This window comes from Sphaerulina musiva (genome assembly GCF_000320565.1).
Source record: "Sphaerulina musiva SO2202 unplaced genomic scaffold SEPMUscaffold_3, whole genome shotgun sequence".
Classification (NCBI taxonomy): Eukaryota; Fungi; Ascomycota; class Dothideomycetes; order Mycosphaerellales; family Mycosphaerellaceae; genus Sphaerulina; species Sphaerulina musiva.
Window position 1 is genome coordinate 1,440,097 of NW_016017385.1, and position 26,318 is coordinate 1,466,414.

The 26,318-nt window shown below is 53.2% G+C and overlaps 13 protein-coding genes across 13 annotated transcripts; 8 read left to right on the plus strand and 5 right to left on the minus strand.

Moving 5' to 3' along the window:
- Window positions 1-399: 399 nt before the first annotated feature.
- Window positions 400-2,995, minus strand: SEPMUDRAFT_132109 (uncharacterized protein). Its single transcript, XM_016902472.1, has 2 exons — window positions 2,380-2,995; window positions 400-2,315 (listed from the first exon to the last, which is right to left on the minus strand). The coding sequence occupies exons 1-2, from the start codon at window positions 2,806-2,808 to the stop codon at window positions 927-929; spliced, it is 1,818 nt and encodes a 605-aa protein (XP_016762573.1). The 5' UTR covers window positions 2,809-2,995; the 3' UTR covers window positions 400-926.
- A 788-nt stretch (window positions 2,996-3,783) lies between these two features.
- SEPMUDRAFT_124614 (glycosyltransferase family 25 protein) lies at window positions 3,784-7,985 on the minus strand. The gene is made up of 2 exons (XM_016901926.1): window positions 4,876-7,985; window positions 3,784-4,815 (listed from the first exon to the last, which is right to left on the minus strand). Exon 1 carries the CDS (start codon window positions 7,176-7,178, stop codon window positions 6,243-6,245), a length of 936 nt encoding a protein of 311 aa, XP_016762574.1. The 5' UTR covers window positions 7,179-7,985; the 3' UTR covers window positions 3,784-4,815; window positions 4,876-6,242.
- SEPMUDRAFT_115727 (uncharacterized protein) lies at window positions 4,516-5,847 on the plus strand (the record flags this gene model as incomplete). Its single annotated transcript, XM_016901192.1, has 2 exons — window positions 4,516-4,815; window positions 4,876-5,847. The coding sequence occupies 2 exons, from the start codon at window positions 4,516-4,518 to the stop codon at window positions 5,845-5,847; spliced, it is 1,272 nt and encodes a 423-aa protein (XP_016762575.1).
- A 1,625-nt stretch (window positions 7,986-9,610) lies between the features above and the next one.
- SEPMUDRAFT_148159 (GRASP55_65-domain-containing protein) lies at window positions 9,611-11,021 on the plus strand. The gene has a single exon (XM_016904746.1). The coding sequence runs from the start codon at window positions 9,673-9,675 to the stop codon at window positions 10,744-10,746; it is 1,074 nt and encodes a 357-aa protein (XP_016762576.1). The 5' UTR covers window positions 9,611-9,672; the 3' UTR covers window positions 10,747-11,021.
- A 177-nt stretch (window positions 11,022-11,198) lies between these two features.
- Window positions 11,199-12,281, plus strand: SEPMUDRAFT_132111 (uncharacterized protein; the record flags this gene model as incomplete). Its single annotated transcript, XM_016902473.1, has 1 exon — window positions 11,199-12,281. One exon carries the CDS (start codon window positions 11,199-11,201, stop codon window positions 12,279-12,281), a length of 1,083 nt encoding a protein of 360 aa, XP_016762577.1.
- Window positions 12,098-14,048, minus strand: SEPMUDRAFT_148160 (DUF887-domain-containing protein). Its single transcript, XM_016904747.1, has 2 exons — window positions 13,376-14,048; window positions 12,098-13,272 (listed from the first exon to the last, which is right to left on the minus strand). The coding sequence occupies exons 1-2, from the start codon at window positions 13,868-13,870 to the stop codon at window positions 12,634-12,636; spliced, it is 1,134 nt and encodes a 377-aa protein (XP_016762578.1). The 5' UTR covers window positions 13,871-14,048; the 3' UTR covers window positions 12,098-12,633.
- Window positions 14,049-14,299: 251 nt separating this feature from the next.
- Window positions 14,300-16,294, plus strand: SEPMUDRAFT_148161 (T-complex protein 1 gamma subunit). Its single transcript, XM_016904748.1, has one exon. It carries the CDS (start codon window positions 14,335-14,337, stop codon window positions 15,946-15,948), a length of 1,614 nt encoding a protein of 537 aa, XP_016762579.1. The 5' UTR covers window positions 14,300-14,334; the 3' UTR covers window positions 15,949-16,294.
- A 140-nt stretch (window positions 16,295-16,434) lies between these two features.
- On the plus strand, window positions 16,435-17,703 carry SEPMUDRAFT_115733 (alpha/beta-hydrolase; the record flags this gene model as incomplete). The annotated part of the gene is made up of 4 exons (XM_016901193.1): window positions 16,435-16,923; window positions 16,997-17,061; window positions 17,110-17,595; window positions 17,643-17,703. The coding sequence occupies 4 exons, from the start codon at window positions 16,435-16,437 to the stop codon at window positions 17,701-17,703; spliced, it is 1,101 nt and encodes a 366-aa protein (XP_016762580.1).
- Window positions 17,704-18,559: 856 nt separating this feature from the next.
- On the plus strand, window positions 18,560-19,434 carry SEPMUDRAFT_106775 (uncharacterized protein; the record flags this gene model as incomplete). The annotated part of the gene is made up of 3 exons (XM_016900653.1): window positions 18,560-18,581; window positions 18,931-19,146; window positions 19,301-19,434. 3 exons carry the CDS (start codon window positions 18,560-18,562, stop codon window positions 19,432-19,434), a joined length of 372 nt encoding a protein of 123 aa, XP_016762581.1.
- An 11-nt stretch (window positions 19,435-19,445) lies between these two features.
- On the minus strand, window positions 19,446-20,593 carry SEPMUDRAFT_148163 (vacuolar ATP synthase subunit G). Its single transcript, XM_016904749.1, has 6 exons — window positions 20,466-20,593; window positions 20,377-20,415; window positions 20,287-20,320; window positions 20,226-20,234; window positions 20,042-20,142; window positions 19,446-19,951 (listed from the first exon to the last, which is right to left on the minus strand). The coding sequence occupies exons 1-6, from the start codon at window positions 20,466-20,468 to the stop codon at window positions 19,775-19,777; spliced, it is 363 nt and encodes a 120-aa protein (XP_016762582.1). The 5' UTR covers window positions 20,469-20,593; the 3' UTR covers window positions 19,446-19,774.
- A 119-nt stretch (window positions 20,594-20,712) lies between these two features.
- SEPMUDRAFT_162567 (uncharacterized protein) lies at window positions 20,713-21,668 on the plus strand (the record flags this gene model as incomplete). Its single annotated transcript, XM_016908009.1, has 2 exons — window positions 20,713-20,887; window positions 20,945-21,668. A coding segment is annotated over exon 2 (324 nt), but the record flags the coding sequence as incomplete, so codon positions are not given.
- Window positions 20,792-21,094, plus strand: SEPMUDRAFT_140215 (uncharacterized protein; the record flags this gene model as incomplete). Its single annotated transcript, XM_016902928.1, has 2 exons — window positions 20,792-20,887; window positions 20,945-21,094. The coding sequence occupies 2 exons, from the start codon at window positions 20,792-20,794 to the stop codon at window positions 21,092-21,094; spliced, it is 246 nt and encodes an 81-aa protein (XP_016762584.1).
- A 188-nt stretch (window positions 21,669-21,856) lies between the features above and the next one.
- Window positions 21,857-26,268, minus strand: SEPMUDRAFT_148165 (uncharacterized protein). The gene is made up of 3 exons (XM_016904750.1): window positions 25,925-26,268; window positions 22,961-25,877; window positions 21,857-22,909 (listed from the first exon to the last, which is right to left on the minus strand). The coding sequence occupies exons 1-3, from the start codon at window positions 26,095-26,097 to the stop codon at window positions 22,244-22,246; spliced, it is 3,756 nt and encodes a 1,251-aa protein (XP_016762585.1). The 5' UTR covers window positions 26,098-26,268; the 3' UTR covers window positions 21,857-22,243.
- Between the last annotated feature and the right edge of the window lie 50 nt (window positions 26,269-26,318).

Genomic DNA, 26,318 nt, shown 5'->3' on the forward strand with positions numbered 1-26,318 from the left:
GAGAGAGAGAGATGGATGGGCGTTCCAACATGTGTGCGTGTGTGTTGTCAAACCGTGTTGGAAAGAGAGGTACCTACGTACATGTATGTATGTACCTCCTAAGGTAGGTAGCCTTTCCTGGTGGTGCCACATGTTGGGAGGTACCCGCGCGCATTCAGTGTTCCCATCTCCTGATGTTTTTATTTTTTCTTTCTTTTCAAACACAACCTCTCAACAAAGCTCATCCATCAGCAAGCAGCAGCAGCAGCAAGCAGCAAGCAGTGACCTGAAAGGGACCCGCCCCCCATGCAAGAATGCGCATGAATCAGGTAAAGGTAAGGTATAGGTAGGTATGTAGGTCATGAAGTGACCACATGCCACCTACGTAGTACATACATACCTTATGGCACATGGGGGGAGGGGGGCATACCATACCATACCCTATTATTGCATCGATACGGCGTGCGTGCATGGCAACACTGCATGGTTGGCCGTTTGTACAGATCGGATGGAGTATACGCATACCCCCTCCCCTTCTCTTCTCTTCCCTCCCCTCTCTTCCCTTCCCTTCTCTTCTCTTCCCTCCCCCATGTACATACGTCGCCCAGAGCGGTACATGTACAAGTACCTTACCTACCTAGGTAGTAGGTAGATATCATTATCATCAGCTCACATTGAACCACTCAGTCGTGTATGTACATGTATGTACCCTTGCCTGTCCCCTTTTATGTACCTCACTAATACGGGAGCTCTCTGCACATCCAAGAAAGAGTCCGAGTTGTTGGTTGATAAGAAGAAAGGCATATTAAGTATTACATTGTCTTTCCTGGCCCCGTGGGATCTTACTTTTGCCGCTGGTAAAGTGTAATAACATAGCACTGCAGCGATGCCATAATCCAACGACTGCTTGAACGCCACGCTTGAAGCAGTACATCCACTCCACAGCATCAGACAAGCCTCCCTCGCCCCCCTCGTCCTCTTGACGTGGAAGGCTCGCCAAGTTCACTGGTACCCCCTGCACTCGTAGTCCGACTCATGGGCTCGGCGCCAAGCCTCCCACTCAGTGCGGCAGCCATGGAGCCTCCAGAGGCACCGTTTGTGATATCTGTCGAAGGGTTCGTCGTCTTGAGTCTGGACTCGATGCGTACCACAACAGGTTGCACGGGAGCGAATCCTGTACGTGGCTCTCGATCGACACCTCTTCCAATCAGAGCACCAGGCCCAGGTTCTAGTTGTGGGAGACGATATGGCGCTTGTACACCGGCAACGCCAAGAGCTTGATCCAGTAGCCTTCGTCGTAGATCTTTGGCCTCATCTGCTGCCAGTTGGTGGTCCATTTCCACGTCTCCATCGGGGTCTGCAGTGTGGTAGTCCGCACCAGCATCATGCATCATTTGAAAGTCATTCTCCATGTCCAGGTTGCTCACCGGAGCGGGAGCTGGAGCACCCGATTTCTCAGCTCGTGATGTGGCGTGAAAGCTGGGCTGTTCAGGTGTAAATGGATTCCGCCTGATCACAGGCTCTGTACTCGAAGCTGCAGCGGCAGCATTGGCCAGGTCAGAGAGGGCAGCCAACGGATTCGCCTTGGCTCCCCCCCTTGTGAGCACTTGATGCGACGCCTGACGCTCCATCCCGACAGCCGCAGGTGGCTCGGACGGTGGAGGGGTGTTCGTCCCATGCGCACCTGCCATGGCCTCATCTCCTTGCGCGTCTCCAGGTTCCACGACTTCGCCATCTACTGAAGGAACGGCAGTTCCGTTGCTATTCGATGACGGTTCCTGCTCTTTTTGGTAAAAGTATTTATACGTTGCCTTTTTCGCCAGATCTGTCGCAAGTGCGAGCTCTTTTTCGGTGAACAGTCTTTCTAAGCTGTATGCTGGTGCTTCGAACTGCGCATACTCTCGGGTGCCCTTTGCCTCTTTAAAAGGACTTCTGCCGCCATAATTTGGTATAGGCGATTCATTGCCAGTATCGTCTTCGGCCTGACCCAGCTTTCGCTTTCTCTTACCATTCTCGGCTTCAGTACCTGCTGGTCCTGGACTCGCTGCCCTGTGATGTCTCAGATATCGCGTTCGCTTGCCGACTCCAACCCCATTCTGACTCGGAGATGCTACATTATTGCCAATGCTAAAGTGGTTCGGGTGGAGCAGCATAGCGTTGCTGTCTGATATGTCTATTTGATCTTTGTCTCGCAACAGTTGCTGGCGTTTCTTATTCAGAGTGGCTATTAATCGTTGTCGAATCGTGTTCGAGAGCTCGCGGTGCTCTTCTTCGGCCTGGCGAAGGCGTTGCTGGTGCAAGCGATCGAGCTCCTGCAGCGCAGCATCATAATTGTTCTGTGAAGATAATTTGATTAGATGATGACCCTTCTCCCGCCAGAGCACATCTGAGGCCACTTACATGAAGCATGGTAAGGTCAGCGTCGCGCCGTTCGATCGAGTCATTGACCTCGCGCGCAAACTCGCCGTACCGCTTACCAGCAGTGGCCCAAAAGTCGGTCTTGACATTGTCGTCGTCGAAAAGAGCAACCCCCCGGCCTTGGTTATCGGACTGCATGACCTGCTCTACGAGCTCGCGGATCCCCTCGTGGCTATCTTCTAGTGGACCATCGTTGCGATAGGGATCCGCGCGTAGGACCAAGGTCATATCGACCTGGACACCTTGCAACTGTGCGCGATAATGCTGATTCTGGTTGGCTGCGAAGCCTGCTTGCATGGCAAACAGCTTGTCCATGATGCGATTGCGTCGAACGTCACGTTTCGTGAGAGGCTGCGGTTGCGGCGATGCTGAACCGTCGAAGATGGAAGCATCTTGGTGGTTGATCGCCATGGTGGGTGGTTCTCGTGAAAGCGTGTGTAGGAGGACGGGCGAGTAGGTAGGTGGGTGGATCGGATGGCAGCGATGGCAGCGATGGCGGTGGTGGCTGTGGTGGCTGTGGTGGCCCAGCGCCAAGCGGCCCCGTGATGGATGGATGGACGGATTGGAACCGAGAGTGAGGTGGTGCAGATCGATGCTTCGTGGTGATCAGCTTCGGGGGGTCGTGGTCGTGGACATGGACAGGAAATGGACAGCGGTGGGTGACGAGGATGAGGATCGAGCGAGACGACCAATGGCTCGAGGAGAGGATGGGAAGGTCAGTGCATGGGCGTGGAGGCTCGTGATGCAGTCAGGCTGTATTGATATACGACATGTATTGTACATGTACCTGACCTGACATGTTGAGGTAGAAGTGAACGATGGGTGAGAAGACAATGTCACAGGCTGTGAAGTCAGTAGCTCGATCTCCGGACCTACTACCCTCCTAGCGCTGGTGGTCACTGAGAGAGAGGATGGTCGGCGCAAAATTTGCCGATGTCATCGGAGTCGCTTCCTTCCTTCGGTCCCGCCATGAAGAACTAGTCTCAGTCTAGTTACATGTACTAGAGTACATACACCTCTTGAGAACTACAGGTACCTGACCTCCTACAGCACCTCCAGCTTACAGTCCTCTTCCTACCAGGACCCAGTAGTACACGTATTCGGAACAACACTACCTTGGTACATGTTGTACCATACCCTCCCCTCGCTTCTCTTCTGTTCCCTGGCCTTCTCAACCCGTCCGTTATCTCGATCCTTCTTCATGCACTAGGAGGCACGGAACACGTCCAACCAACCAACCCACTCGCTGCTCTTCTTCCGTCATGGCCCAATATGCCAGCAACAGTGCCAACCTACGCAGCTCCCCGGTCGGACGGAGAAACGCACGGTAGAAGAGGAAGAGGAAGAGGAAGAGGAAGAGGAAGAGGAAGATGATGATGATGATGATGATGATAATGATGATGATGATGAAGAAGAAAGGGAAGAAGGCTGAACAAGAAGAGAGAGAGAGAGAGCACGCGCAGAGCCCAAGCTTTCTGTGCTGACCTGGGTATACGAACATACCTTAATGTCATGGTTGTGGGGGCGGTTCTGCCTCCTACTGCTCCCAGGCTCCCAGGCTCCCAGGCTCCCAGGCTCCCAGGCTCCCAGGCTCCCAGGCTCCCAGGCTCCCACCACGTTGCCCACATCCTTGATGCCTGATTCTGTCGCTTCGCCTCGCCTCGCCTGTCTCATCTGCGCATGCGAACTGCCCCTGGGCTACACGCTTGGAGACAGACGCTGATGGTGACTGCGAGTAAGATAGTGACTGCGAGACGCGTGATACGATGCTACCTACGCCCTCTGGGACAAGTTCGGCACTGCACGCAGCATCGCAGAGTTCATGCAGCAACCCCATCACCAATCATAAGCCACGCTCTGACGGGGAGTGCGCCGTCCGATGTACACTCCCACCCATAGCTCTTTGTACCATCGTCGACCATGGACCTAGCGGGATACTCGATGAATCGATGATGGCATATGTAGTCTGCTGTCTGCTCGAATTCAGATGCCGGTCAAACGCACCACGTTCTGCAAATCTCTCGTGTGGTTGAAATCTCTTCAGCAACAGCTATCACCTCCGCCTCATCTGGCTGCTAAAGGTCCTTTACGAATGCTGCTGTTTCCCAGATCCCGGATATGGGATGCCAGAGTTTAAAAGTCTTCCGCAATCCTGCCATCGTGTGGGAAATCGGCGTCTGGGTTGTGGTCGGGACGATAGCAACGACTGCCCGACTCTGTGTGCGAGTTCGGGTCAGAGGATGCAAGCTACAAGGCGATGACTACACGGCAACGCTCGCGTTACTATGCTTCTGGGCAACCACTGCCACGTCGCTGTCTGCATACTTCTTGGGCACCAATCCCGCTTCCACCGAGGACGAACTCAGGCGCCTCAGTCACTGCCAGAGGCACCGGCTTCTTCTGAGCAACATATTGCAGGTATGTAACAAGAGTGCAAGTACAGTGGGCCTCGAAGCGTGTGCTGACACAAACACCCAGTGGGTCGGATGGTATCCTTACGCCACTCTATTATGGTCTCTCAAGGCAACAGTCCTCTTCTTTCTCCACCGCCTGTCCTGGGGCCTCCATCAACATCGCCAGATCAAGTTACTCGCTGCTCTATGTGCAATGTCCTATCTGGGAATCATTGTGTCCATTACGACCATCTGTCGTCCCATTCAAAGGAACTGGGCCATCGCGCTGCGGCCTCCGCCGCAGTGCTATAAGCACAATGAGCTCATTTATGTGACCATCATCCTCAACATCATTACCGATGCCGCAATCCTGACCCTCCCGCTGCCCTTGTTATGGCAGATGAAAGTGTCGATTAAACGCAAGATTGCATTGACTCTGCTCTTATGCTCGGGAATTTTTGTCATTACAGCCGCGCTCATCAATATCCTAACGGCGACGGTAGCGAGCTTGAAGAATACCGCAAAGGTACACGGCAATATATGGGCTACAAGGGAACAGGTCGCCGGCATTCTGGCTATCAATGCGCCCATCTTGAAGCCCATTTTTCACCCTTCATTCTGGCGTCGAGGATTCCTTGATCCTTCCCGAGCTCCATCGCTTCCCCTACCATATACAAGCCCCAGGGGACCTATGGTCAAAGCTGACGCGCGACATGTTGTCAACCCGATTCCAGAACAAAAGATGAAGCTCGGGATTCTCACAACAATCGAGAGCTGGGCGACTCATTCATCCATGACGAGTTCGAGCTACAGCGAATCAGCGAGACACGGTCCACCAACTTTGCGAACAGACTCTTGTGTTGAGACGCACAGTCTCGATCCGGAGGCCGGCTGGACTGCGTTAGACGAAGCTACAAAGGAGCTGGCGCGTACTACTCCCCGGCCACTTCTACCAGAGCCAGTATACCATGCGCCACATAGGACTCGAAGTCACCATGGTGGACTGCAGGCTGTAGATGAAGAAGAGCAGGCGCTCGGCACGGCAAAAACGCGCTAATTGCCGTCATGCAGGCCCGAGTCGTAGTACACGTCTCACTCCTTTGGTACCTCACAGTACTCTTCTCTTCCTCTCTCTCTCCCTTCCCTTCTCTCCAGTCCAAGTGAAGTCAGGCAAAGCTTCGGTTTCTAAGTCCGAGCAGAGGCTGCCCACTTACAGCACAGCTTTCTACCACATGGTATCTCATGGCTATTGGGTGCTGTTCTCTGCCTCAATCCTGGATCCGTCTCACCCATCCTCCCATCGCCTGAACGCGTACAACACATTATTACAACCATTCCTGGGGTATCACAAACAATCTAATGTCACGCCTCTGCCGGTGCCGTCATTGAGCGACCACTTCCCGCAACCCGGTCACGCCACATTGCGCCTCGCGCTGTGAGCTTCGCTGGCTCTCAAGCTGCAACTTCAGCTTCGGCGTCCCAGTCATGGCCCCACTCAATGTAATCCGTGGAGCCTTTCAGCAAGGCTTCGAAGTTCACCTTGCTCCCAAACATGATGTTTTCTGTGCTGCTATGCTCGATGGTCCCCTGGTAGTGCTGTATATTACTCGCTTTATCCATGGGTCCTGCGGCTCGATGCTGATTGAAAAGCTGGGGATTCACAGTCAGGCATTTTTGAATGGGCCTTCCATGGGCGCCATCGCAGAGCCAAGCAAACATCAAGTCCGCTGCTGCATCAAGTTTCTTGATGCCCATCTCGTAAAGAAACTTCCGGGCGCCAGCCTGAGAGATTGCATACGCAATGGAGCAGAGGTTGTCGTTGGTGTGGGATACTATACGAGTCGCATTGCCAAAAACCTCCAAGTGTTCCCTGAACCTGCCCCGTATCTTGAGCTTATCGAGCGGAGGGACAGTGTCGTCGTGATACACGGCTCGGCCGATCGGAATGTGACCACCATCTTCAGGCAGGTCTGCGCCACAGTGTCCGAGCCAAAGCAGATCCCAGTCGTCTCCATACGGAGATGTGGTGGGCAAAGATATTATGTCTCGTCCATCATCCACAAAGAATTCGTTTTCGGCGTGGGGCTGTGTTAACAGTCTTGAGGCTCTGGCAAAACTCTGCATTTGCTGCTTGATCCTCACGTCCCAGTCCACGTCGCTTTCCATCACAACGGCGGAAGAGATGTTCTGTTCGACAATCATTCTCAATACATCCATGTGCGCTCTCCACGCTCCCATGGCGTGGTTATGTGTTCCAAATCCGTCAGGATGTGGTGGAAAGGCTTTTTCGTCTTTTGGTGCTGACCTGCCATCTACGATATCGATCTTGAGATCAGTCAATGCTGCGGCCAGCTGAAGAGAGTCCCGCAGATCGGTCCTGGAGGGCATGATGATTGAGTACAGTTTCTCGAACTAGGCTTTCCGTCAGTGTGTGGCACCTAGAGAGAGAGAGTGTGTGTGTGTGTGCGTGGTCGACTTCTGATCGAGGTGTCCTTGGTGAGGATGTGGTGGTGATTACTTGCCCCGAGTGTCTGATTGAGAATGTCATTGTAGAGCTTCTCGCCGCCTCTGGAGGACCGATATGAGCCCAAGGATGCAGGAGCAAAGCCCGATGAAGTGAAGAAGGCAAGCAGAGTCACCAGGCCCAGAGCGACTGCTGCCGCGCGAACTGTTCTTTTCGTGAAGAGGCTGGAAAGGTTAGACAAGAGTGCCGCCGGCTTCGTCGAGGCGGAGTCAGCAGACTCCAATTTCATGGACAACAGCGGCCCCGAGAGCGACATGCTGAACGTTGGGAAGAGATGCAGGAGGATAAGGCAGCTTATGGAAAGCGAGTAAGGTACAGTGCAGTAGTTGGTACATGTAAGGAAGAGAGTCGTGACTCGTCGGAGGCAGGTGTCTCCTACACTTATTACGACACTGCACACACTGCACACGCACACACGGGCACTCTTGCTGTTTGCACATGAAGGAAGGTGCCTCTCACCCTGACCAGGGAGCGCACGTGTTTCAGGCTAGACTCGTGGACATGGCAGTCGCACGGCAGCACGAGCCGCACGGCGCACGCGATATTTAGAACGGCTGTCTTACGGGAGGCGGCGGGAGCTGATGAGGCTATTCAGTGTTTGATGACTTGTGTTGGGAATCGTTGTGTATAGCAGCCAGAGTTGGAAGTCAAATTGGTTCCGAGGCCAATCAGGCTAGCGAGCGAGCGTACAAGGGCGTCTCATCGTGAACGGGTGCTCCCGGATGCTGACGAGGTAGGGTGCAGTGCAGTCAAGCACTGTGGGCCCGTGGGTGGGCAAGTGGGGTGGGATCACGGTGGATGGTGGGTACCTCCTAGGGCCACGCTCTTTTCTTGTTAACATGTACTCATGTAGGTATCGCAGCTACAGTACACTGAGTACAGTACCTGTACAGTACTTGTCCAAACTCCTACAAAACATGCTCCTAGTAGCGATGCTCACGTTGGCACACATCATACTACTTTCTGTCCCAGCTGACATGTGACAGCATCCTGTATGCAATGCATCCAGTATTTCGACCTTTGCTTCCTCGCCTGCTGACGGACATACAATACTGTAAATGACAACCACATGCTGTCGCAGATGGACATGGAGGGAATGGCTGCCTTTTTGACGTGCGGATCCCCTGTTTGCAGCCGGGATGATGGTACATGTATTTTGCTTGACAGAATCACGCTTCGCACGCGAGCCTGTATCGTTCCAGGGGCGAACAACGATTAAGCTTGACCATCACAACACCTCATTTGTTTGTTCTGCGTATCGGCCACGTACGTATCCACCTCGTCCGGCCGCAAATCGAAGCTGTTGTGAAAGCACGCCTTGTTGGGACATGGTACATGTATTCATTCTCGAGAATATATTCTATGTGGGCACCGCTCACCGCAACCTGGCTTTGAGCACAGATCGTATGCGGGAGTATACACTGCCCCCAACGTATTTCTAAGGGGGCGGTTCGCGCGACCGCACTCAGCGCCCTGCCAAAGGGGCCTGGAATACACAGAACGATAGGACAAAGGTGATGACGGGGGTACAAATCCAGTCGGGCTGACCACCAGAGCACCAGCAATCCTCCACTATCTGACTATCATATCGGACCAAGAAATCGAATGCGGTTGATGTGAACGCCAGAAGTACATGGAGTCAGCTTTGTGGCACAGTAGGGACCTGTTACAGTCCCACTTTGCAAGCACATGCACTCCCGTCGCTCGTGTTGACTGTTGCTCCCAAGAAAGAGACGCAATACCTAAGGTACGCATGCTTGCGAACGCACATAGTATCACAAGGTCTCGGGTATAGGCAGTACGGTAGCTACTTTCAAGTACTAGAGCAATTCAACCTGAAGATTGCAAGAGCTACTCGCTCTTCTACTCGCTCTTCGCTGTCTTTTTTTTCAGTGCCCTCAGTCACTCCAGAAGTACAGGTACCCTTCTACTCCTATCATAGGTACATGTAGGTAGGTGCCTGAATGTCCCTTCGATGCTCCAATTTGCGACCCAGCTGTCTAGGTACTACCAGCCCTCGTTCGAGAGAATGCCGTAACCCTTTAACATCCCGGATTTCCAAGTTCATTTCTTGACGATGACATCGAGAACACTGCATTGCAGTGAGCTTATTACCGTGGCCAGTAGTATCGCATACTATGTCGTTCGCGGAGTCCAGTCGTTGCCAGTAGGCTCCCGGCCTCCCCGTTATGCTCGAAGAGGCGAGGGTGCACTAACCGCACGTGACTGGACTTGGCAGGACTTGTCCTTGTCAAGTCCTGCCACCTTGCTCTTCTCCAAAACTGACCCCAGCAACGACGACTTCAGTGTGATCAGTGGACGGAGATAGCACGTTCTCGTACTGCAGACATCGACGAAATGGCAAACTTGTTCGGCACGCTCAATCGTTTCATATCACGTCTAGACTCGGACCCAAATGCGACAGATGCTGCCACTCAGTCTTCAGCGGGTCCTGCCCTGGGAAATCACTATGGCTTTCAAGTTGTACGCAACACGAATAGTCAGATCCCCCTTGAGCCCTGGTTCGACTTCGTGATTGGGATCAATGGCCATAACATCGATAATCCGGACCCCAATTTGTTCATAACTGAAGTCCGCAACTGCGCAGGCTCTACCATAAGCCTAGGAGTCTTTGGCGCCAAAGGATGTCAGATCCGAGAGGTTTACGTATCCGTGCCTCCTGTCGGCGATGCCCTGGGGCTTGCTCTGCAATGGGCTCCTCTCGACATGGTGAATGATGTCTGGCATATTCTGGATGTCATGCCAAACTCGCCTGCTGATGTCGCTGGACTCTTGCCATACTCGGACTACGTGATTGGTAGCCCCGATACGACCACATTGCGGGGTGATGCAGCTTTGGTACGGCTCGTTGAAGGGTACATGAACTCTGCCCTGAGATTGTGGGTGTACAACCAGGAGTATGATGTGACGAGAATGGTGACCATCACACCGGCCAAGAATTGGGGCGGAGAGGGATCGTTGGGTTGCGTTTTGGGCTATGGTGCGCTACATCGCATACCGGCGCCACTTGGAGAGCCATCCACCGACCCTGGCGAGATGATGTTCGAAAGTGCAGAAGCACCAGCAGCATACCCATCGCAATTTGGAAGCGAGAGCAATACATCGCAGCCGGCGCCAATTGGAGGAGATTTTCTGGTTCCTGCGAACATGAACTTCACACCTGGCACATCGCCACCTCCACCTGCGGATGGTACAGCGCCTCCAAAGGCTGTTCCGACTGGCAAACCCAGGAAAGCACGAGCTCATCACGTACCCGCATCTGGTCTCGATGATTATTTCGCAGAAGGAGAGCAGAAAAGCCGCGAACTTGATGGAGGCTCGACTCCGAAAGCGAGCAGCCTTCCGCCTCCGCCTTCGAAGGCAGGAGGGCCGCCAAAAGCTGCATCGCCAGCCCCGCCGACAGAGGGGTGACAGCGGTTGGGATAACACAATCGGCGGATGGCATTGTTTCCCAGGCATGCGCGTGCCTCAAGGAGAGGTGCTGTGAGCATCGACAACGCTACATCAGGCGAGGCCATGTTCTGAACTTTTATATGTAATTCGCCGTTATCATTGACGGTGTACATTGCTCGAGTGTTCGCACGCTGATGATAAGCTAGAAGAGTCCCCAAGAATGTGATGTTCCGCCTGCCATTAGACTAGGTACAAGCCTATCTGCAAACAAATTAATGAGCGGTCATGTCGAGTCTCGGACAGAAATTTCTGTTCGCACGAAAGTTTACGATTTCGTTTTCTGTGCGTCGTTCTTGCCTAACTTGTTGTTTGCTGCGCGTCGTATCGTAAATTTAGGTAGGTACGTCGTATTCCTGGACTTCACCTTTCAATCACCTCACTCAAATCAAGTCAGACCTTCACCAACTAACATGGCTGCGAAAAAGAAGAAAACAACCAGAGCCAACGGCGTGCATCCGGTCGATGGCAAGACGGCATCAGCTCATCTCCTCCCTGTGCAGTCGCCTGTCAATGCCGCCGTCTCCACCGAAACGCACATGCCGATTCTCGCGAAGCCACGAAAGAAAAAGAACAAGTTCAGCAATCCTCAGCCCGCCGACTGTGACGATATCCAGCCATCCAGTCACGGTGTCGAGGCTGTGGTTACCGAAAAATTGAGGGAAACCACCGATGCCGAACACAAAGCTCCATTCGTCCTGGCAGAGGCAAAAGTTCCTGACGAGCTCAGTAGATCCAGCCCGACTAGCCTGGCAACGGAGAATGACCGACACTGGGGTTCTCACGATGTAGACCGCGATGAGACTCGGGTTTCACAGCCGGGGGCCACAGGTGCCGACGTCGACCTGTCTTTCCTGGATCGAGTTGGTAACACTAGTGCTCTCAAAGGTGGAAGAGGCCAACCCCACGCGCGCATTAATCCTGCCAGACAAGAAGCACTGGAAGCTGTCAGCGACTTCAAGAGTAGAGTCCTTCAACGTGCTGCCAAGAAAGCGCTGAACGATACGCCGTTCACTCGGTCCCTCTACCCGAACGATCTCTACCTCTACAACAAGCCTGGAAATACGCCAGAGGATGCCGCCATGCTCAAACTCAAGCGCCGCTTCGACGCAGCGATCATCAAACTCGATCCTGGTCTTGCTCCTGCCACAGCTGAGATTCCACTCCCCATCGCTAAGCGAACGGCCATGTACGTCTGCGGATTGCTTCAGTCCCACGACTGTCAGTTCCGCTGTACAATGGATGGACTTCGAGCGCCGATCGCGGCGGGAAAACAGTCGCTCGCGCCTTGGGTCGCAGATACATGGGAGGAGAGACTGGCAGACAGTGACAGAGACTGGCTGGTCAGTAAGAAGATTGAGGACATGGACAATGACAAGGCGCGCAAGCATGTCGGGGATTGCATGGACTTCATTATGAAGTACAAGCTGTGGGGCCGCATGGTCGAAGCTGAGTGTGCTGAGCTGGGCATCCAGCTCTTTCCAAGATTGAACTGAGTGGCAAGATCGGGGAGGCTAGGGGGCGATGTGGCAAGGGGCTCGCGAGTCGTTGCCTCGTAGTCAGTATAGGGCATGCGGAATTGTGTCAAACACGCCCACTCAGCAATGAAGGGTCCAGTAGACTGATGAGGACACAAAGCTCTTGTCCATGGCGCGACTTGTTACTATGGGAGATAGAGCTGATTCACCATAGCAGCAGAAATTCGTTACTCTGCATGCCGCCATACATCTCATAGCGGGACTGACAAGGCCCAAGAGCCCAAAAAAGTGCTGTACAGTAGCTACTTCCCTACCTGAGGAAGCATTCGCAAAGAGACATCAGATAATCCACCTGCGCCCCTCGTGCAGCTTAAGCTTTCCGCCTAGTTCTTAGAGAACGCTGCGTTATCTCCACACTGTTGCTCCCATCTGCATTCACGACCCGCTGGATGTCAACATGTCCAGCGGCAGGTGAACTTGTGGCATTGACTGCCTCGACTTTCTCTTCACGCTCCCAGTGCTTGACCTCTTTGCCCAGGCCCTTCGTGCCAAGAGGGGGATCGAATCGTGACCGAATGGTCTGTATCATCTTACCAAACCAGAAGATATTCAGAGAGTTGAGAGTCAGGTTCGAAGCAAGGTAGACCAGTCCAAGCCAGAGCGGAATACCTTGACTTCCAGCAAATGCTAACAGTTGGCCTTGCTCGTCGCCATATATTGACATTAGATCTTGGGCGGAGTAGTGCTTGGGTGCTCCAGTGCTGTTCTTTGTGATCTCGGTGTTGCCGTTGAATATGGCATTGTAGATGTCCATGAAAACTAGGACGGAAGAGTAGTTGCCCCAGATCAAGCGGCAGGCGAAAAAGGAACCGACCAGAAAGACACCATTGATAGCTTGAATGGGGCTTCCAGTCAAGTTGAGCTTGTCACAGAACCAATGAACATTGAGAAAAGGTGAAGAGAGTTCGTAGAGGAGGAAGACTGGGGCATAAAAGTAGATGAAGGGTCGCTATGGCACAGGTCAGCTTTCCCTTGATCGGTTGGTGCCGACAATGGCGCCTCTGGTGGACGAGGAGAGTAGAGGAGCAACGATTCTCTGGAGCCAGACTCACATATCCAAGCGCAAACACGCTCATGGCACTAATAGCGTGGGCCAGCATGCCCAGACCAAAGATGTCCACATGGTAGCTACACTGAATGAAGTCCCAAAGGAAGTATCCAAGCGCAAAGCTTTGGCAAAGCCCACTGAGTCCAGTATATTCCCAAACGCGGCCCTCCCACTGGTCTCTTGGACGCACCGCTATCCTCTGCTCATCGTAAAAGATGACATACAAGCTCAAGGCACTGATGAGCACCGACTGGAAGAATGACACCACATGGACATCCCAATTGACCTTGGTCCTGTGGTTCAGCAGCTTGTATTTTTGCGGCACGAAGCGTCTGCTGAGAATGGGCGATACGACACTGCCAACTACAGTGTAGAGCGTGAAGGCGAAGAGCACCTCGTGAGCATGCAGGGCCAGGGTCGGCAGGCCGAGCGAATTGGCATATGGTAGGACCTTTTCGACGAGCCAGACGGGCGGAGGGATCGGGAACGGGTCTTTCATGGTCGCGGCGGGCGAGGGAGGACGACGGGAGTACCTGGACGAAGTGACCGAGGTGCTGTGCTATCGCGGCATGCTCTTATATATAAAGAGGAGGTGCTGTATCGGTGGAGAGCGGTCAGGTCGAGCGAGCGAGCGAGCGAGACCTCCGATGTGAGTCCAATCGTCAGTTGCGCCCCGTCTCGTTCTCGCTTCTGGTCGTTCTGGTCGGTCGGTACCTACCCAACTGAACCTAGTTCTACCTGTTCCGCTCGTGACGGCGGAGGGCGGAGGCAGAAGCAGCGGGTGTGCCGTCCCGTCGAGCTCCAGGGTACTGCATCACAAGTAGACTAGTTCTAGAATTAATGCAAGTCGCGTGTTATGCACGAAAAGTTGCTTCAGCAGCTCAAACACCACCACACCACACCAATCCCTACGCCCACCCACCCGCTCTACCACACCGCACCGCACGCAGAGCCGCCGACAATATGCAGGCTCCGGTAGTGGTCATGAACACTGCCACTGGCGACCGCAAGACGGGCCGTCAGGCGCAGCTGTCCAACATCACCGCTGCAAAGACCGTCGCCGACATCATTCGATCGTGTCTCGGCCCCAAGGCCATGCTAAAGATGCTGCTGGATCCCATGGGCGGCATTGTCCTGACCAACGACGGCCATGCCATTCTCCGAGAAATTGAAGTCGCACATCCTGCAGCCAAGAGCATGATTGAGCTGGCACGGACACAGGATGAGGAAGTGGGCGATGGCACGACGACCGTGATCATTCTGGCCGGCGAAATGCTTGCACTGTCACTACCACAATTGGAGCGCAACATCCACCCCGTAGTGATCATCCAGGCATACAAGCGCGCACTGGCAGACTGCTTGAAGGTCATCCAGGATGTCTCGATTCCCGTCGACATCAACGACAACGACGTGATGCGAAATCTCATCTCCACGTCCATCGGCACAAAGTTCACCTCACGATACTCAGATCTCATGTGCGACCTGGCACTGCAGGCAGTCAGAACAGTCAGCACAGATGCGCATGGTGGCAAGAGAGAAGTGGACATCAAGAGATATGCGCGTGTCGAGAAGGTGCCAGGAGGCGAGATCGAGGATAGCAAAGTCTTGGACGGTGTGATGCTGAACAAGGACATCACACATCCTAAGATGAGAAGACGAATAGAGAATCCTAGAGTTGTGCTGCTTGACTGCACGCTAGAGTACAAGAAGGGAGAGTCACAAACAAACATCGAGATCAGCAAGGAGGAGGATTGGAACAGGATTCTGCAGCTCGAGGAGGAGCAGGTAAAGGCCATGTGCGATGCCATTCTCGCAGTCAAGCCAGACCTTGTCATCACAGAAAAGGGTGTCTCAGATCTGGCACAGCACTTCTTCCAGAAAGCTAACATCACCGCGATACGCCGAGTGCGAAAGACCGACAACAACCGTGTTGCTCGTGCAACTGGTGCTACAATCGTCAACTCCGTCTACGACCTTACAGAGCGTGATGTTGGAACACAATGTGGCCTGTTTGAGATTGAGAAGATTGGAGACGAGTACTTCACGTTCCTCACCAAGTGCAAGGACCCCAAGGCCTGTACGATCCTGCTTCGCGGACCGTCAAAGGACATTCTCAATGAGATTGACCGCAACTTGCTTGATGCCATGTCTGTCGCTCGCAACGTCATCTTCCACCCCTACCTCTCACCCGGTGGTGGTGCAACAGAAATGGCGTGTGCGGTCCGTCTCAGCCAGCTTGCGAAATCGATCGAAGGCGTGCAACAATGGCCCTACAAGGCCATTGCAGAGTCGATGGAGGTCATCCCACGCACACTGATTCAGAATGCCGGTGCGTCGCCAATCAGAATCCTCACAGCTCTGCGCGCGAAGCACGCCGAAGGCGGGTCGACTTGGGGTATTGATGGAGATGCTGGAAAGGTTGTGGACCAGAAGGATTTCGGCATCTGGGAGCCACAGGCGATCAAGCTACAGAGTGTCAAGACTGCCATTGAGAGTGCATGCTTGCTGCTGAGAGTCGACGACATCGTTGGCGCGAAGCAAGCGAGAACTGCTGGTGGTCAAGGAGGCGATGATTGAGAGTGGAACGTAACAGATGTGTCACGAGTATGATCAAAAGCGAATTCCAATACAGCCGCGTGCTCTGTGCAGAGATGGCAGCTAAGATGTGCAGCATTTGACTGAAGATTGCTGTTGACTGGGCAATGCCTCTACACTGTGGCTAGCACATGGTCAGCAGGGAAGTATAAGCTGGCCAATCTTGTGCGTGCATGGAACACACTTATGTACTTACAACCTCTCAAATGAAGCACTTGCGAGGGTAGACTGCTTCTCCATTCGATAGCGATAGCTGAGGGAGAAGGATATACAGCATAGCTGGTACATTACCTTAGATGTAGTGCTATATGTCGTTGAGTGACCTCGGCCAGATGCATGTCGTGCACTAGAACTAAACAGTCAGTATAGGCCTTGGCAAGGCAACAACGTCATCGGCACGCTCGATGAGAACTACAGTATTCTTCCGTGTCGGCCACGGCCACTGCATTAGATGATGAGCATCGAGTTATGCTGACACTGCGGCGCATTGCCCCGACGCCTCAAGCTGCTCTCGGATTGCGGACAACTACTTTTACCGCCCTTGCACACGGTCAGCGAGCATGTCTCCATCTGTCGATACGCCATTGGGAACAAGCCAAGGAGACACAAGCACCAGAAAACGTCCAAGACCCGCGGATCACGAATGTCGAAGACCAGAAGAAGCCAATCGATGAGAAAGGAGAATTGATCGAGGACGATTTCGCTGTGCAGAAATCGAGCTATGAGGCGCCTAAACACCCTATCATTCTAGCTCATGGCTTGTTGGGCTTCGATGAATTGCGACCGCTGGGCAATGCCATTCCGATCCGTGGTATCGAGTACTGGTATGGGATCAGAGAGGCTCTGGCAGCGAAGAATGTAGAAGTCATCACTGCTTCTGTTCCGCCCTCGGGTCGCATCGAGGTGCGCGCGCAACGACTGGCAGAGTCTATCGAACGACAGGCTGGAGGCAAGGCAGTCAACATTATAGCGTATGCTTGCGTGCCTTACCTGTATCTTTGTCGGAGCTCAATACTGACCTTGTTCACAGACACAGCATGGTGGGTCGAAAATGGAACGACAGCATAGGAAGCCAACTAACACAGCCCTGCAGGGGTATGATCAGCTTGAATGAATGGAAGCCAGAGCACTAACGACGAGCAGTGGTCTAGACGCGAGACACATGGTGTCACGTCTGAAGCCAGCTAATGTGAAAGTCCTTTCTCTCACGACAGTTGCCACACCTCACCGTGGGTCCTCCTTTGCAGACTACATCTTCGAGCAGATTGGCTATACAAATGTTCCTAAGATCTATAAAGTACTAGAGGCTTTTGGCATGGAAACCGGCGCATTCCGACAACTAACGCTCAAGTATATGGCCGAGTCCTTCAACCCGAGGACCCCCGACCTGGAAGGCGTGAAGTACTATAGCTATGGTGCGGCTTTCCAGCCGCATTTCACGTCCGTCTTTCGCAAGTCTCACAACGTGATTGAGGCTATTGAAGGCCCCAATGATGGCATGGTCAGCGTAAAGAGCAGTAAATGGGGGACTTACAAAGGCACATTGAACCACGTCAGCCACCTGGACTTAATCAACTGGACGAATCGACTAAGATGGTACTTTTGGCAGTTAACGGGCAAGAAGAAAAAGTATGTGGTACATTACTCGGGTGTAGCATCTTGCTAACCAAACACAGCTTCAACGCACTCGCCTTCTACCTCAGTATCGCAGATATGCTTGCTAAGGAAGGGCTCTGAGTGGCTGGATTGTATCGCGGCGCAAATCTCATTCACAAGCGCGAATGCGCAGCATGAATCGTGGTATCGAGCACGCTCTGAACAACCACCCATGCCGACGAACGAGATGCAACACAAGTGAGGATATCTGCAGATGCTACACCATCGAAGTAGCAAGGGCTCGCTTCGCCGCGTGTGAGCAAAGAGACGTAGAGCTCGCTGCATGGCAGCAGTCTGTGTATCAGAGGGAGATGATCATGTGTACAATCCCGAGCTTTGCATGGATGGTACCGATATTGCGAATTCGATGAACTTTTCCCATGGAATCTTGAAACCTTCCAAGCAACAGCTCCTCTTTTCCTGGCAAGTGGCCTTGTCACCTGCGATTTGTGAATATGTGTCGCCTCCCTTTCTACTTCCCCTTTGCCACATGGAGCCAGGCTCAAGGTCACATCAGAAGGGACTGCATGTTGCCTGATCAGCCTCTCGGTCGCGGAACTTTCTCGATAGAATACGATGCGGGTGTGTGTAGTTGTGTGTGTGTTTGTGTTTGTGTTTGTGTGTATCAGTACTGTGGTAGATTTCCGCCATCCATTGCATTTCACGTAAAGGAGCCCTTCGGAATCTCCATTTCCTGCCGCATTTGGCTATCATCACAAGTTTAATATATATTGCTTACATACTCCTCTTCATACCTACCTACCTTAGCATTGCTACCTACCGTATGATCGAAGATAACTTTGAACAGACCCAATGGTTTATGCAACCATATCTACCTTAGATATAAGGCCGCTTCCCGTCTTCCTCTGGAAAGAACGATAACCACTGGAAGAGTGAAAGCTACCTGACCGACATAACCTAACCTTCAGTATCCGTAATGACCACGACAATCTTGAGCTGTGAGTGGTAAACTGGACTGACTGACTGACCTATACGAGGGCTCTACTCCATGGCAAAGAGACTTGATTAAATCAGTAGGTATGCGGATTCTGGGCTGGTACCAAGATCCGTCTCTTCCTATTCAATACGTTGTGCACACCACGAACCATAGGTACCTTACCTAATTTTTCATTCGATTTCCTCCCGGAGACTTGTATATTTCCTACGTGTCGAGTTTTTGGTGAACAAGAGTTGTACTTGATCCAACTTTTTTTCGCAAAATCACCACCACCACCGCCGCCGCTGCTTGCAGAGAAAAAGACAGCAGACCTGGTCCGATCAAGTCTAAGGTACCTACCTATCAATCAGGTCCACCTTCGCTTACCACCGCCGCCGCCGCCGCCACCACCACCACCCAAAACAAGACCAACCCTTTGAAGCCACGAGCTCCAACCATCGAATCAATGCCTCCACGCCACCTCGCGCCTTCTGGTGCTCCCGTCGGACAGTCGGGGTCGAGTGGTAATAGCGGTCATATTAGCATTACGAGTATAAGGAGGCGTATCGCAGAATTGATCGTTTACGGTAAGTGTCACTCCCCATCTCATCTCCTCCACCTCGTGTTCTTCTCTTCTCTCCTTCTCCCAGCCAAGCAAGCAGACCAGCAAGCAGGCCGAAACCTATCAAAACGCACTCATCTGTGAGAACCTCTTTACTGATCATTCCTTTCTCTCTTTAGCTCAACAAAAACGTCTTACCAAGACGGAAATGGATCGTGTGCACTATTTGCTCGAAAGGACCGGTCTCTCGTACGAAGGGCAGATGGCCCTGCTGCAGGCACTCGGTAATGCCTACGGTCCCGACGCGGAGTAAAAAAGCGGGTGGGGGTAGGATGGCTGTTTTCTTTTTCATGTTATTTGCATGCATGGAATAAGGTACATGTGGGTAGAGTGTGCTTCGCCCAAGGTTGGCAACCTCCCCGTGGTGATCTGTTGCTCACCGATTCGGGGCGATCCATGAATATCAGCACTTGGAAACACTCAGAACTTGGGTAATGAAGTGTAGTTCTCTGTGCGTGTTCGTGTGGCTCTTGGTTCATAGTGGTGGTATCGAAAATCTCATCCCATCCCATCTCATGCCTATAAACCTCGCCCAAACTTTTTCGTATACTTCACCCGTATCATGCATGCCTCGTGCTGCTTCCTTCCACTTCTTACGCTGAGGGCTGATCCACCCGATTCGGCACCTCGGGTCTCACATCCATAACAGCCTTCAACAGATCATCCACGACTTTGGGTCCCGTCTTCTTGCCAATCCCCTTGATCTCGCTGAGTGACTTTTCGGTTTCCTTCTCGGCGTCTTGTTCGGCCTTCTTGTTGCCTGATGTGTGCTGTGTGATTCAAACGGTGTAAGCATGTGTCTGTAAAGGAATTGTGGGAATCGCTGCGGACCAGGCAGGACTGGAATAGTATGTATGTACCTGCGACTCGAATGACTTGAACTCCTCTTCCTTTGAATTTCTGTATTCTTCAATTTCCTTTTGCGCTTCCGATCGGGCGTCTTTTACGCGCTTCGTTCGGTCTGGATAGTGTCAGTAGGATGGACGGCGCATTCGTGGTGGTGGTGGTCGAAAAGGACGGGAGGTTCGCATTGGCGTGGCATACATTCTCTGGCTGTGTACATGTTAGCAGTCCGTCTTTATTCGTCCGTTGGCGTCACGCGCACCTTTCTGTACAATCTTTTGCGCCTCACGCTCGGCCTAGGAAGGTGGTTAGAAAGACAATCGTGGTCGCAGCGGACATGGAAGTCGCATACGTCGAGCAGTGTCTGGATGCCTGCTGAGTTCTGGGCCGCCTGAGATGTTGTTAGTCGTGGTACTCGCGTCGCGGGCCAGTGCAAGATACCATGTTGCGAGATGTGCGGCGAAACGAGTGGTATAGGTGGAGGTGGAGGTGTAGGGAGTGGAATTCGATCTCCTGCAGGCGAGCTGGAGGCTGGAGCTTGGAAGCTGAAGCAGTGATGTCTGCGGTCTCGGCTGTATCCGCAATGATGATGGCGATGGGCCGCGATGGAGGGCGAGGACCAGGTCAGTACATGCAAGGTACCCCCTAGTAGGTAGTTCTAGTGCGATGAACAACCTAGGTACCTCCACAGTGATGTACTGAGGTAGTTTGAAAAGTGCAACCTCCATCAAACACCAACTTCCAAACCACAATCCCACATCACCATCATGTCCACTGCTGCGAAGTTGACTCTCGGTGGCACCATCCTCGGGACCATTGGCATTGTGGTGCTCGTGCATCGCCAGCAGAAAGTAGACCAAGCTGTACGCCCCGACCAGACCTACATCGAGTGGACTTGTGCTAATACTGACCTGGTGCAGCTCATGCATGCCGGTGTGATACGTGACATGGAACAACAAAAAGTCAAGCGCGAACGGCAGGCCGATTTCGAGATGCAACGACAGCTGGAAGAAGAGTACAAAAAGTTGCAGAGCGTGAGCGATAGCACAGATGGCCAGGTGAAGACATAAAAAAATGGAACGAGATGTTCAGACATCGGAAGACACAATGTTCGACGGCGTCATCATCATAGCGACCTTTGACTACCAGGGCGCTGGTCTTGGGGAGGAATCAGAGGCAAGCTGGACGTCTCCCGGCCTCTTCGAGAGGGCGAGCGCATCTATAGGCGAGGGTACAATACCTGCATCGACCAAGTGTCATACTACTGGACCTTCGACACCGTGCCCACCTACGCCGAACTCTCCCGTAACTCGCCATTCATGGCACTAACGAACGACACGCCGCGAGTTCCGCTTCGGAGATCATTACCATCAAGACTAAAGGGCTCACTCACCGAGACCATCTACAATCCTCTGTTGATTCAACGCATCAGCTTCACCAATCGGCTCCAAGCGCCCCAGAACAGTGTCGTCCCTGGGTTTCCAATACTCGCTCCGGTGTTGGAGGAGGTCCGATCGCCAGAAGATAGGGAATTGGTAGAGAGCATATCCGCAGTTCCCTCGCGCAGCAATGCAGCGCGGCAAGTAACATCTAGAGCGACGAACAAAATCAGAAAGAAACCCGCGAAATTGAAACCATGTTTTTGTTTTTCTCGGATCCTAAGAGCGAATTTCTGTTTTCAACCGCTCATAGCTCAGCTCAGGTGAGCAGCGCGCTTGGCCAGTTATGGGTGGGTAGGTAGGTAGGTAGGTAGGTCGATTGAATCAGATCGGAATATCACAAGCGTCGACGAACCATTTCAAATATCTGCAGTCAGTCCAGATTGAAAATGCGCCATTGGCATCGTAAGCTAGATAGGGTTGTCCTCTTGAGACTGTCACAAAAGAAGCGAATCAACCGGCAGCAGATATGATCTATCTATCCTCTGGTGTACGGAACCAAGGTATTATGAATCCTTCCTGCATTGCATCCAGCGAGAGTCTAAACAGGTATCTAGGAAGATTCGCCTGCCCATCAAGAATCCGTGCCGAATATGGCACAGGTACCCTGCCTGCTTCAAGGTAACTTGTAGTGACAACCATGATACCATCCGAACCTCCAAGTCTCTCTCTCTCTCACTGTACGCCAGTAACCCGCCCAAGCCAAAGCCAGTCGTAATTGGACATTATTATCATCAGTGCTGAAGCCTGCAATTCGCTCGGGAGCCATCCAAGGCCGCCTCAAACGCCAGGCTCATACCTCCAACCGCCTTCTCTCACCACTCTCTCCCTCAATTCCATGTCCCTCCTCTTCTCCGCGCTAGTAACAGCATCACCAGTCTCGACCCACATAGCACTGCTCCCACGGTCGCGGAAACGCTTGAGTCGATCCTGGTTCTTGCCATTTTTAAATACTTCCTCCATTTTCAGCTCACCAATCGGTCCAAATACAGCTTCAGGGTCCAGGAGTTGCTGCTCGGTAAGAAGAGCACGCAGAGCCGGCGAAGCTGTCCATGAAGGCGCGCGGAAGCCGCCAGGCTCATCATCCTCGTCCTCTTCATCCTCAGAGTCGGTCGCGATGTCCGGAAGCTCAATGTTGTCTCCTTGAGGGTACTGTGGCGTGGACTTGGCGGATTTTGCTGCCTGCTGAGGTCTTGACGGAGTCTTGAACTTGTGGGGTTCGTAGCCAGGATGATACTGTGAACTTGAAGCCTGCCCAGGAGTTTTCGCGTTATCGGCGAATGGAATGCGGGCACTGGAAGTTTGCACAAGCTGGCTTGGGTGCATAGGCTTGCTGCTCCCGTGCTGACTCTGGTGCTGCGCAGTGACAGCAGATTTAAACATGCTAGCGTGGTGAGCAGCAGGAGGAGGGGCGTGCGCATAGCCGGAGAATTTTGACAGCGGTTCCTGGATGTTGTTAGCATTGCGAGTCGACATTGAATTTGCCAAATGACATACCTTGCGCATCGTGGATGGGCGCTTTGGCGGCGCCATGACTGAAGTCCGCTTAAGAGGAGGCTCATCTTGCTCCTCATTCGTGCGTCGTCGCTTGGGATCTGCCTGTTGGTAGGAAGGTCCATTGCGCAGAATACCGGGTCTTTGTGGCGGTGGGGCATGGTCATCGTCCTCGATGGGAAGCTGTCGCTTGGGAGGCTTGGCTGGGTTTGTGGACGGCACAGTGTTTTTGCTCAATTGGCGTAAAGTACCGGGCAAGTCACCCCGATGCTGCTGGCCTTGCTGGTTGCGCTCGCGGCGGATAGCCTCCGCCAGATCGTGCGCCTCTCTAGCCTTACGAGCATCCTCTTCTTGTCGAAGGCGCTCAATGTCTCGCCGCTGCTGCTCGAGTCGCTCCTGCTCTATGTGCTGCTGCTCGAGGCGATCCTGTTCGCGCTTGTGCTGTTCAGCACGATCCTGTTCGCGCTTCCGCATCTCTCCAGCACGCTTGTCGGCTGCCTTGCGCTCAGCAGTCTGCTTGGCTTCCTGTATTCGCTGTGATTCAGCGGCCTTGCGTTCTTCCTCTGCGCGCTTTTCCTGTCCTGCCTTCTCGGCGCGCTTGCGCTCGAGCTCTCGTTTCTGCTCCGCTTTCTTCGCAGCTGCCTTCTCGTCCGCTTCCTTCTTTCTAGCAGCGCTTTCGAGTGCCTTTACACGAGCATTGCCACCAGCAGTTCCCGGCCTGGGACCCATGGCAGATCCGGCGCGTGGTCCTGCGTGGCTGCTCGTAGATGATGCCAGCGTTTCGTGGTGAGATTTGTTAAACGACGACGGTGCCTGGCCTGCTCGCTGTGCTTGAGAGGGCATACGTACTGCCACAGGTCTAGATTGTGTAGACTCCTTGGTTGGCCGCATGAGTCGTCCAGGAGCTCTCAACTTACCAGCTGGAAGCATGCCAGTCTTCGGCGGTGGTGGAGGTGCCATCTCATTCTCAGAGGTCATCTCTTCGTCAGCAGACTGTGGCCTTGGAGCATTCGCGGCAGCTTTCGCCGCCAGCTGTCTCTCCTTTTCAACCCTTGCAGCTTCGGCCCTCGCAGCTTTCTCAGCTTTTGCAGTCTCTTTCGCCTGTTGTTCGGCAGCTTTTTGACGCTCCTTCTCTCGCACCTTTTCAAGATCCGCGGCAGCCTTCTCTTGAGCTTTGACCTCCTTCTCGCGTCGTTTCTCACTCTCATGAGAAAGTCGTGTCTTCCTGCTTGGGCTGTGAGAAACTATCGAATTCTTTCTTTCCGGGCTCTGGAGCACGTCTTTCGTCGACCACAGAGCACCGGGCATGTTAAAGACCTTGTGCGACTGCTCAACAGGATCGCGAGTCGGAGAGCGAGTGAGAGCTTGCGAGTCATTGTACGCTTCGAGCTTTGCCGCAGCACTAGTGCTGGCAGACGATGCGAATATGTTCTTCGCAGACTTCAACGCTGACCATAGCCTGCTCTTCGACGCACTCAACGGTCCATCGTTGGCTTTTCGCGACGGAGACTCGTGTGGTGTAGTGGACTCGAGGATTTCTGCGAGTATGGGATGTGAGACTGAAATTGCTTTCTGGTGCTGAGGATCGCCCATGTTGGCCCTCAACGGCGAAGGAATATCTGTGGTCGATATCGACTTGGTATGCATGGCAGGCCGTGGCGAGGCTAGCTTCGCCGATGAAGGCTGTAGATCATTATCTGATGATTTTTGTCGCAGGGGATGAGCTGGCTTCTTGGGGGCAATCCAATCATCCTCAGCGTCCTCAATGGGGGCTGCAGTCTGCTCTCCGATCTTCTGCGGGAACTCGAAGTCGAAAGGCTCATTCGGCTGCGCGATTTCTTGCCCGGCTGTAGGCAATTGTGGGTACGCAGAGTGACTCAAAGAAGCCATCTGATGAATGCTCTTTGATGGTCGAGGCTCCTTGGTCTTGCCTAGCATATTGATACGGTCATGTAGGAGCTGTGCGGTAGATTTTCCATGTGGCCTGGACTCTTGTGACTTCTCCTGGCCGTCGTCTGTCATTTGATGATCCGTTTGTCGACCGCCAATAGATTTGTTGAAAACACTATTCCTGTTCAGCTCCATTTGCCCCATGCTGCGCTTGGCTGTGAGCGGCTCTCGTGCTGGTAAAGAAGAGAAAGTGAAGCTACTCTTGCGATTCAGAGGTTTCTCGGGACTGGACGTTTCAGACTGGTCATCTGCAGCGTCCATGTCCATATCGACATCATTCTCTTGGGCGACCGGCACCTGCGCTTGCTCAAGCTCTGGTGTTGGTCGCACAGCTTCGGTTATGTGATCTTCCATGGGCTCATCCTCGTAGATCTGTACCTCGTTGACGTCCTGTAGGGCATTCGCGACGAGTCTCGTCTCCTCCTCATGCGTATAGGGTTGCGTATCACCAGGCGCGTCATCCATCTGATCGTCAGCGCCGTTCTCTGCGCCGCTTTTCTGCTCGTTCGCAGAGACAAAAGAGTCATCGCTAATAACATGGTTGTCTCCATTTCGCTCGGACGGTTGCTGATCGTATCGTACGGGCCCTTTCAAAGGTTGCGCGGCGATGTGTGATGAGCACGCGACGCTCTCATTTCGCTGTGCGTCCAATTCCATCTCGTCTTCAGTCATCATTCCGTGGTATCCAGAATCGGTATATGAGTATGGCTTTCCAACTCGTTGAGGGCTTGTTCCACGCCCAGCTGGTTTGTGTTGAGGAGGTACATTTTCTTCGTCCTTGGGAATCTGAAACTGAGCGACTTTCTCGAAGAAGGGTGTACCTTTCGCGGGCGAGGCTGCTGCTTGCTGTACGTTGGGCGCGAAAATGTCCGTCAAAGGCTGTCGCGGTGCGAGAGCGTTCGCCTTGCGCGCAGTTCGAGGAGTCTTGCCGCGTAGCTTTCCAGGCGTTTTGAACATGTCGGTGAAGTTACTATGGCTGTCAGTGCGTGCTTTGTGTGCTTCAACGGCCGTACGTACACCTCGGTCTTGCTGAAGATATCGGCCATGCGCTCGTTCAGCCAATCCAGCTCGTTCCGCACACTATACGAGAATTCCTCAACATCCTGGCCGACAAAGTCGGCCGCCTGATCCCTTTCATGCTGCACCCACTGCGACGAGCCCACGGGCATTGCCTTGCCCCTCGCAGCCATTCTGTCGGATTATGAGGATATGTATGTTGTTGTGCGCGTTGCTATGCTCTCCCTGCTCCAGGTGCGCGTGTCAAGATACGCCTCAATTGTGCTATACTGTCGATGGCTGCTAGCTGTACATATTTCAAGTGGTGGTCGCTGTCGCTGGGCGGTAAGGGTCGGTCGGGGCGGTGTGGTGGTGTGCGGTGGTGTGGTGAGTGTCGCTGTGTGCAGCGCGTGTT

What these genes read in the sequence shown, in the direction of transcription:
- SEPMUDRAFT_148160 (XM_016904747.1), bottom strand. Translation starts at nt 13,870, where the DNA reads ATGAAAGACCCGTTCCCGATCCCTCCGCCCGTCTGGCTCGTCGAAAAG. An exon ending in GCGTGTTTGCGCTTGGATAT is followed by an intron (nt 13,273 to 13,375) that starts GTGAGTCTGGCT and finishes CCTGTGCCATAG; the next exon opens with CGACCCTTCATCTACTTTTA.
- SEPMUDRAFT_124614 (XM_016901926.1), bottom strand. Translation starts at nt 7,178, where the DNA reads ATGCCCTCCAGGACCGATCTGCGGGACTCTCTTCAGCTGGCCGCAGCA.
- SEPMUDRAFT_148161 (XM_016904748.1), top strand. Translation starts at nt 14,335, where the DNA reads ATGCAGGCTCCGGTAGTGGTCATGAACACTGCCACTGGCGACCGCAAG.
- SEPMUDRAFT_148165 (XM_016904750.1), bottom strand. Translation starts at nt 26,097, where the DNA reads ATGGCTGCGAGGGGCAAGGCAATGCCCGTGGGCTCGTCGCAGTGGGTG. An exon ending in ATCTTCAGCAAGACCGAGGT is followed by an intron (nt 25,878 to 25,924) that starts GTACGTACGGCC and finishes TGACAGCCATAG; the next exon opens with TAACTTCACCGACATGTTCA. An exon ending in GCCCATCCACGATGCGCAAG is followed by an intron (nt 22,910 to 22,960) that starts GTATGTCATTTG and finishes AACAACATCCAG; the next exon opens with GAACCGCTGTCAAAATTCTC.
- SEPMUDRAFT_132109 (XM_016902472.1), bottom strand. Translation starts at nt 2,808, where the DNA reads ATGGCGATCAACCACCAAGATGCTTCCATCTTCGACGGTTCAGCATCG. An exon ending in CTGACCTTACCATGCTTCAT is followed by an intron (nt 2,316 to 2,379) that starts GTAAGTGGCCTC and finishes TTATCTTCACAG; the next exon opens with AACAATTATGATGCTGCGCT.
- SEPMUDRAFT_148163 (XM_016904749.1), bottom strand. An exon ending in GCATCCAGACACTGCTCGAC is followed by an intron (nt 20,321 to 20,376) that starts GTATGCGACTTC and finishes CCACCTTCCTAG; the next exon opens with GCCGAGCGTGAGGCGCAAAA. An exon ending in TCAAGTCATTCGAGTCGCAG is followed by an intron (nt 19,952 to 20,041) that starts GTACATACATAC and finishes TGAATCACACAG; the next exon opens with CACACATCAGGCAACAAGAA.
- SEPMUDRAFT_148159 (XM_016904746.1), top strand. Translation starts at nt 9,673, where the DNA reads ATGGCAAACTTGTTCGGCACGCTCAATCGTTTCATATCACGTCTAGAC.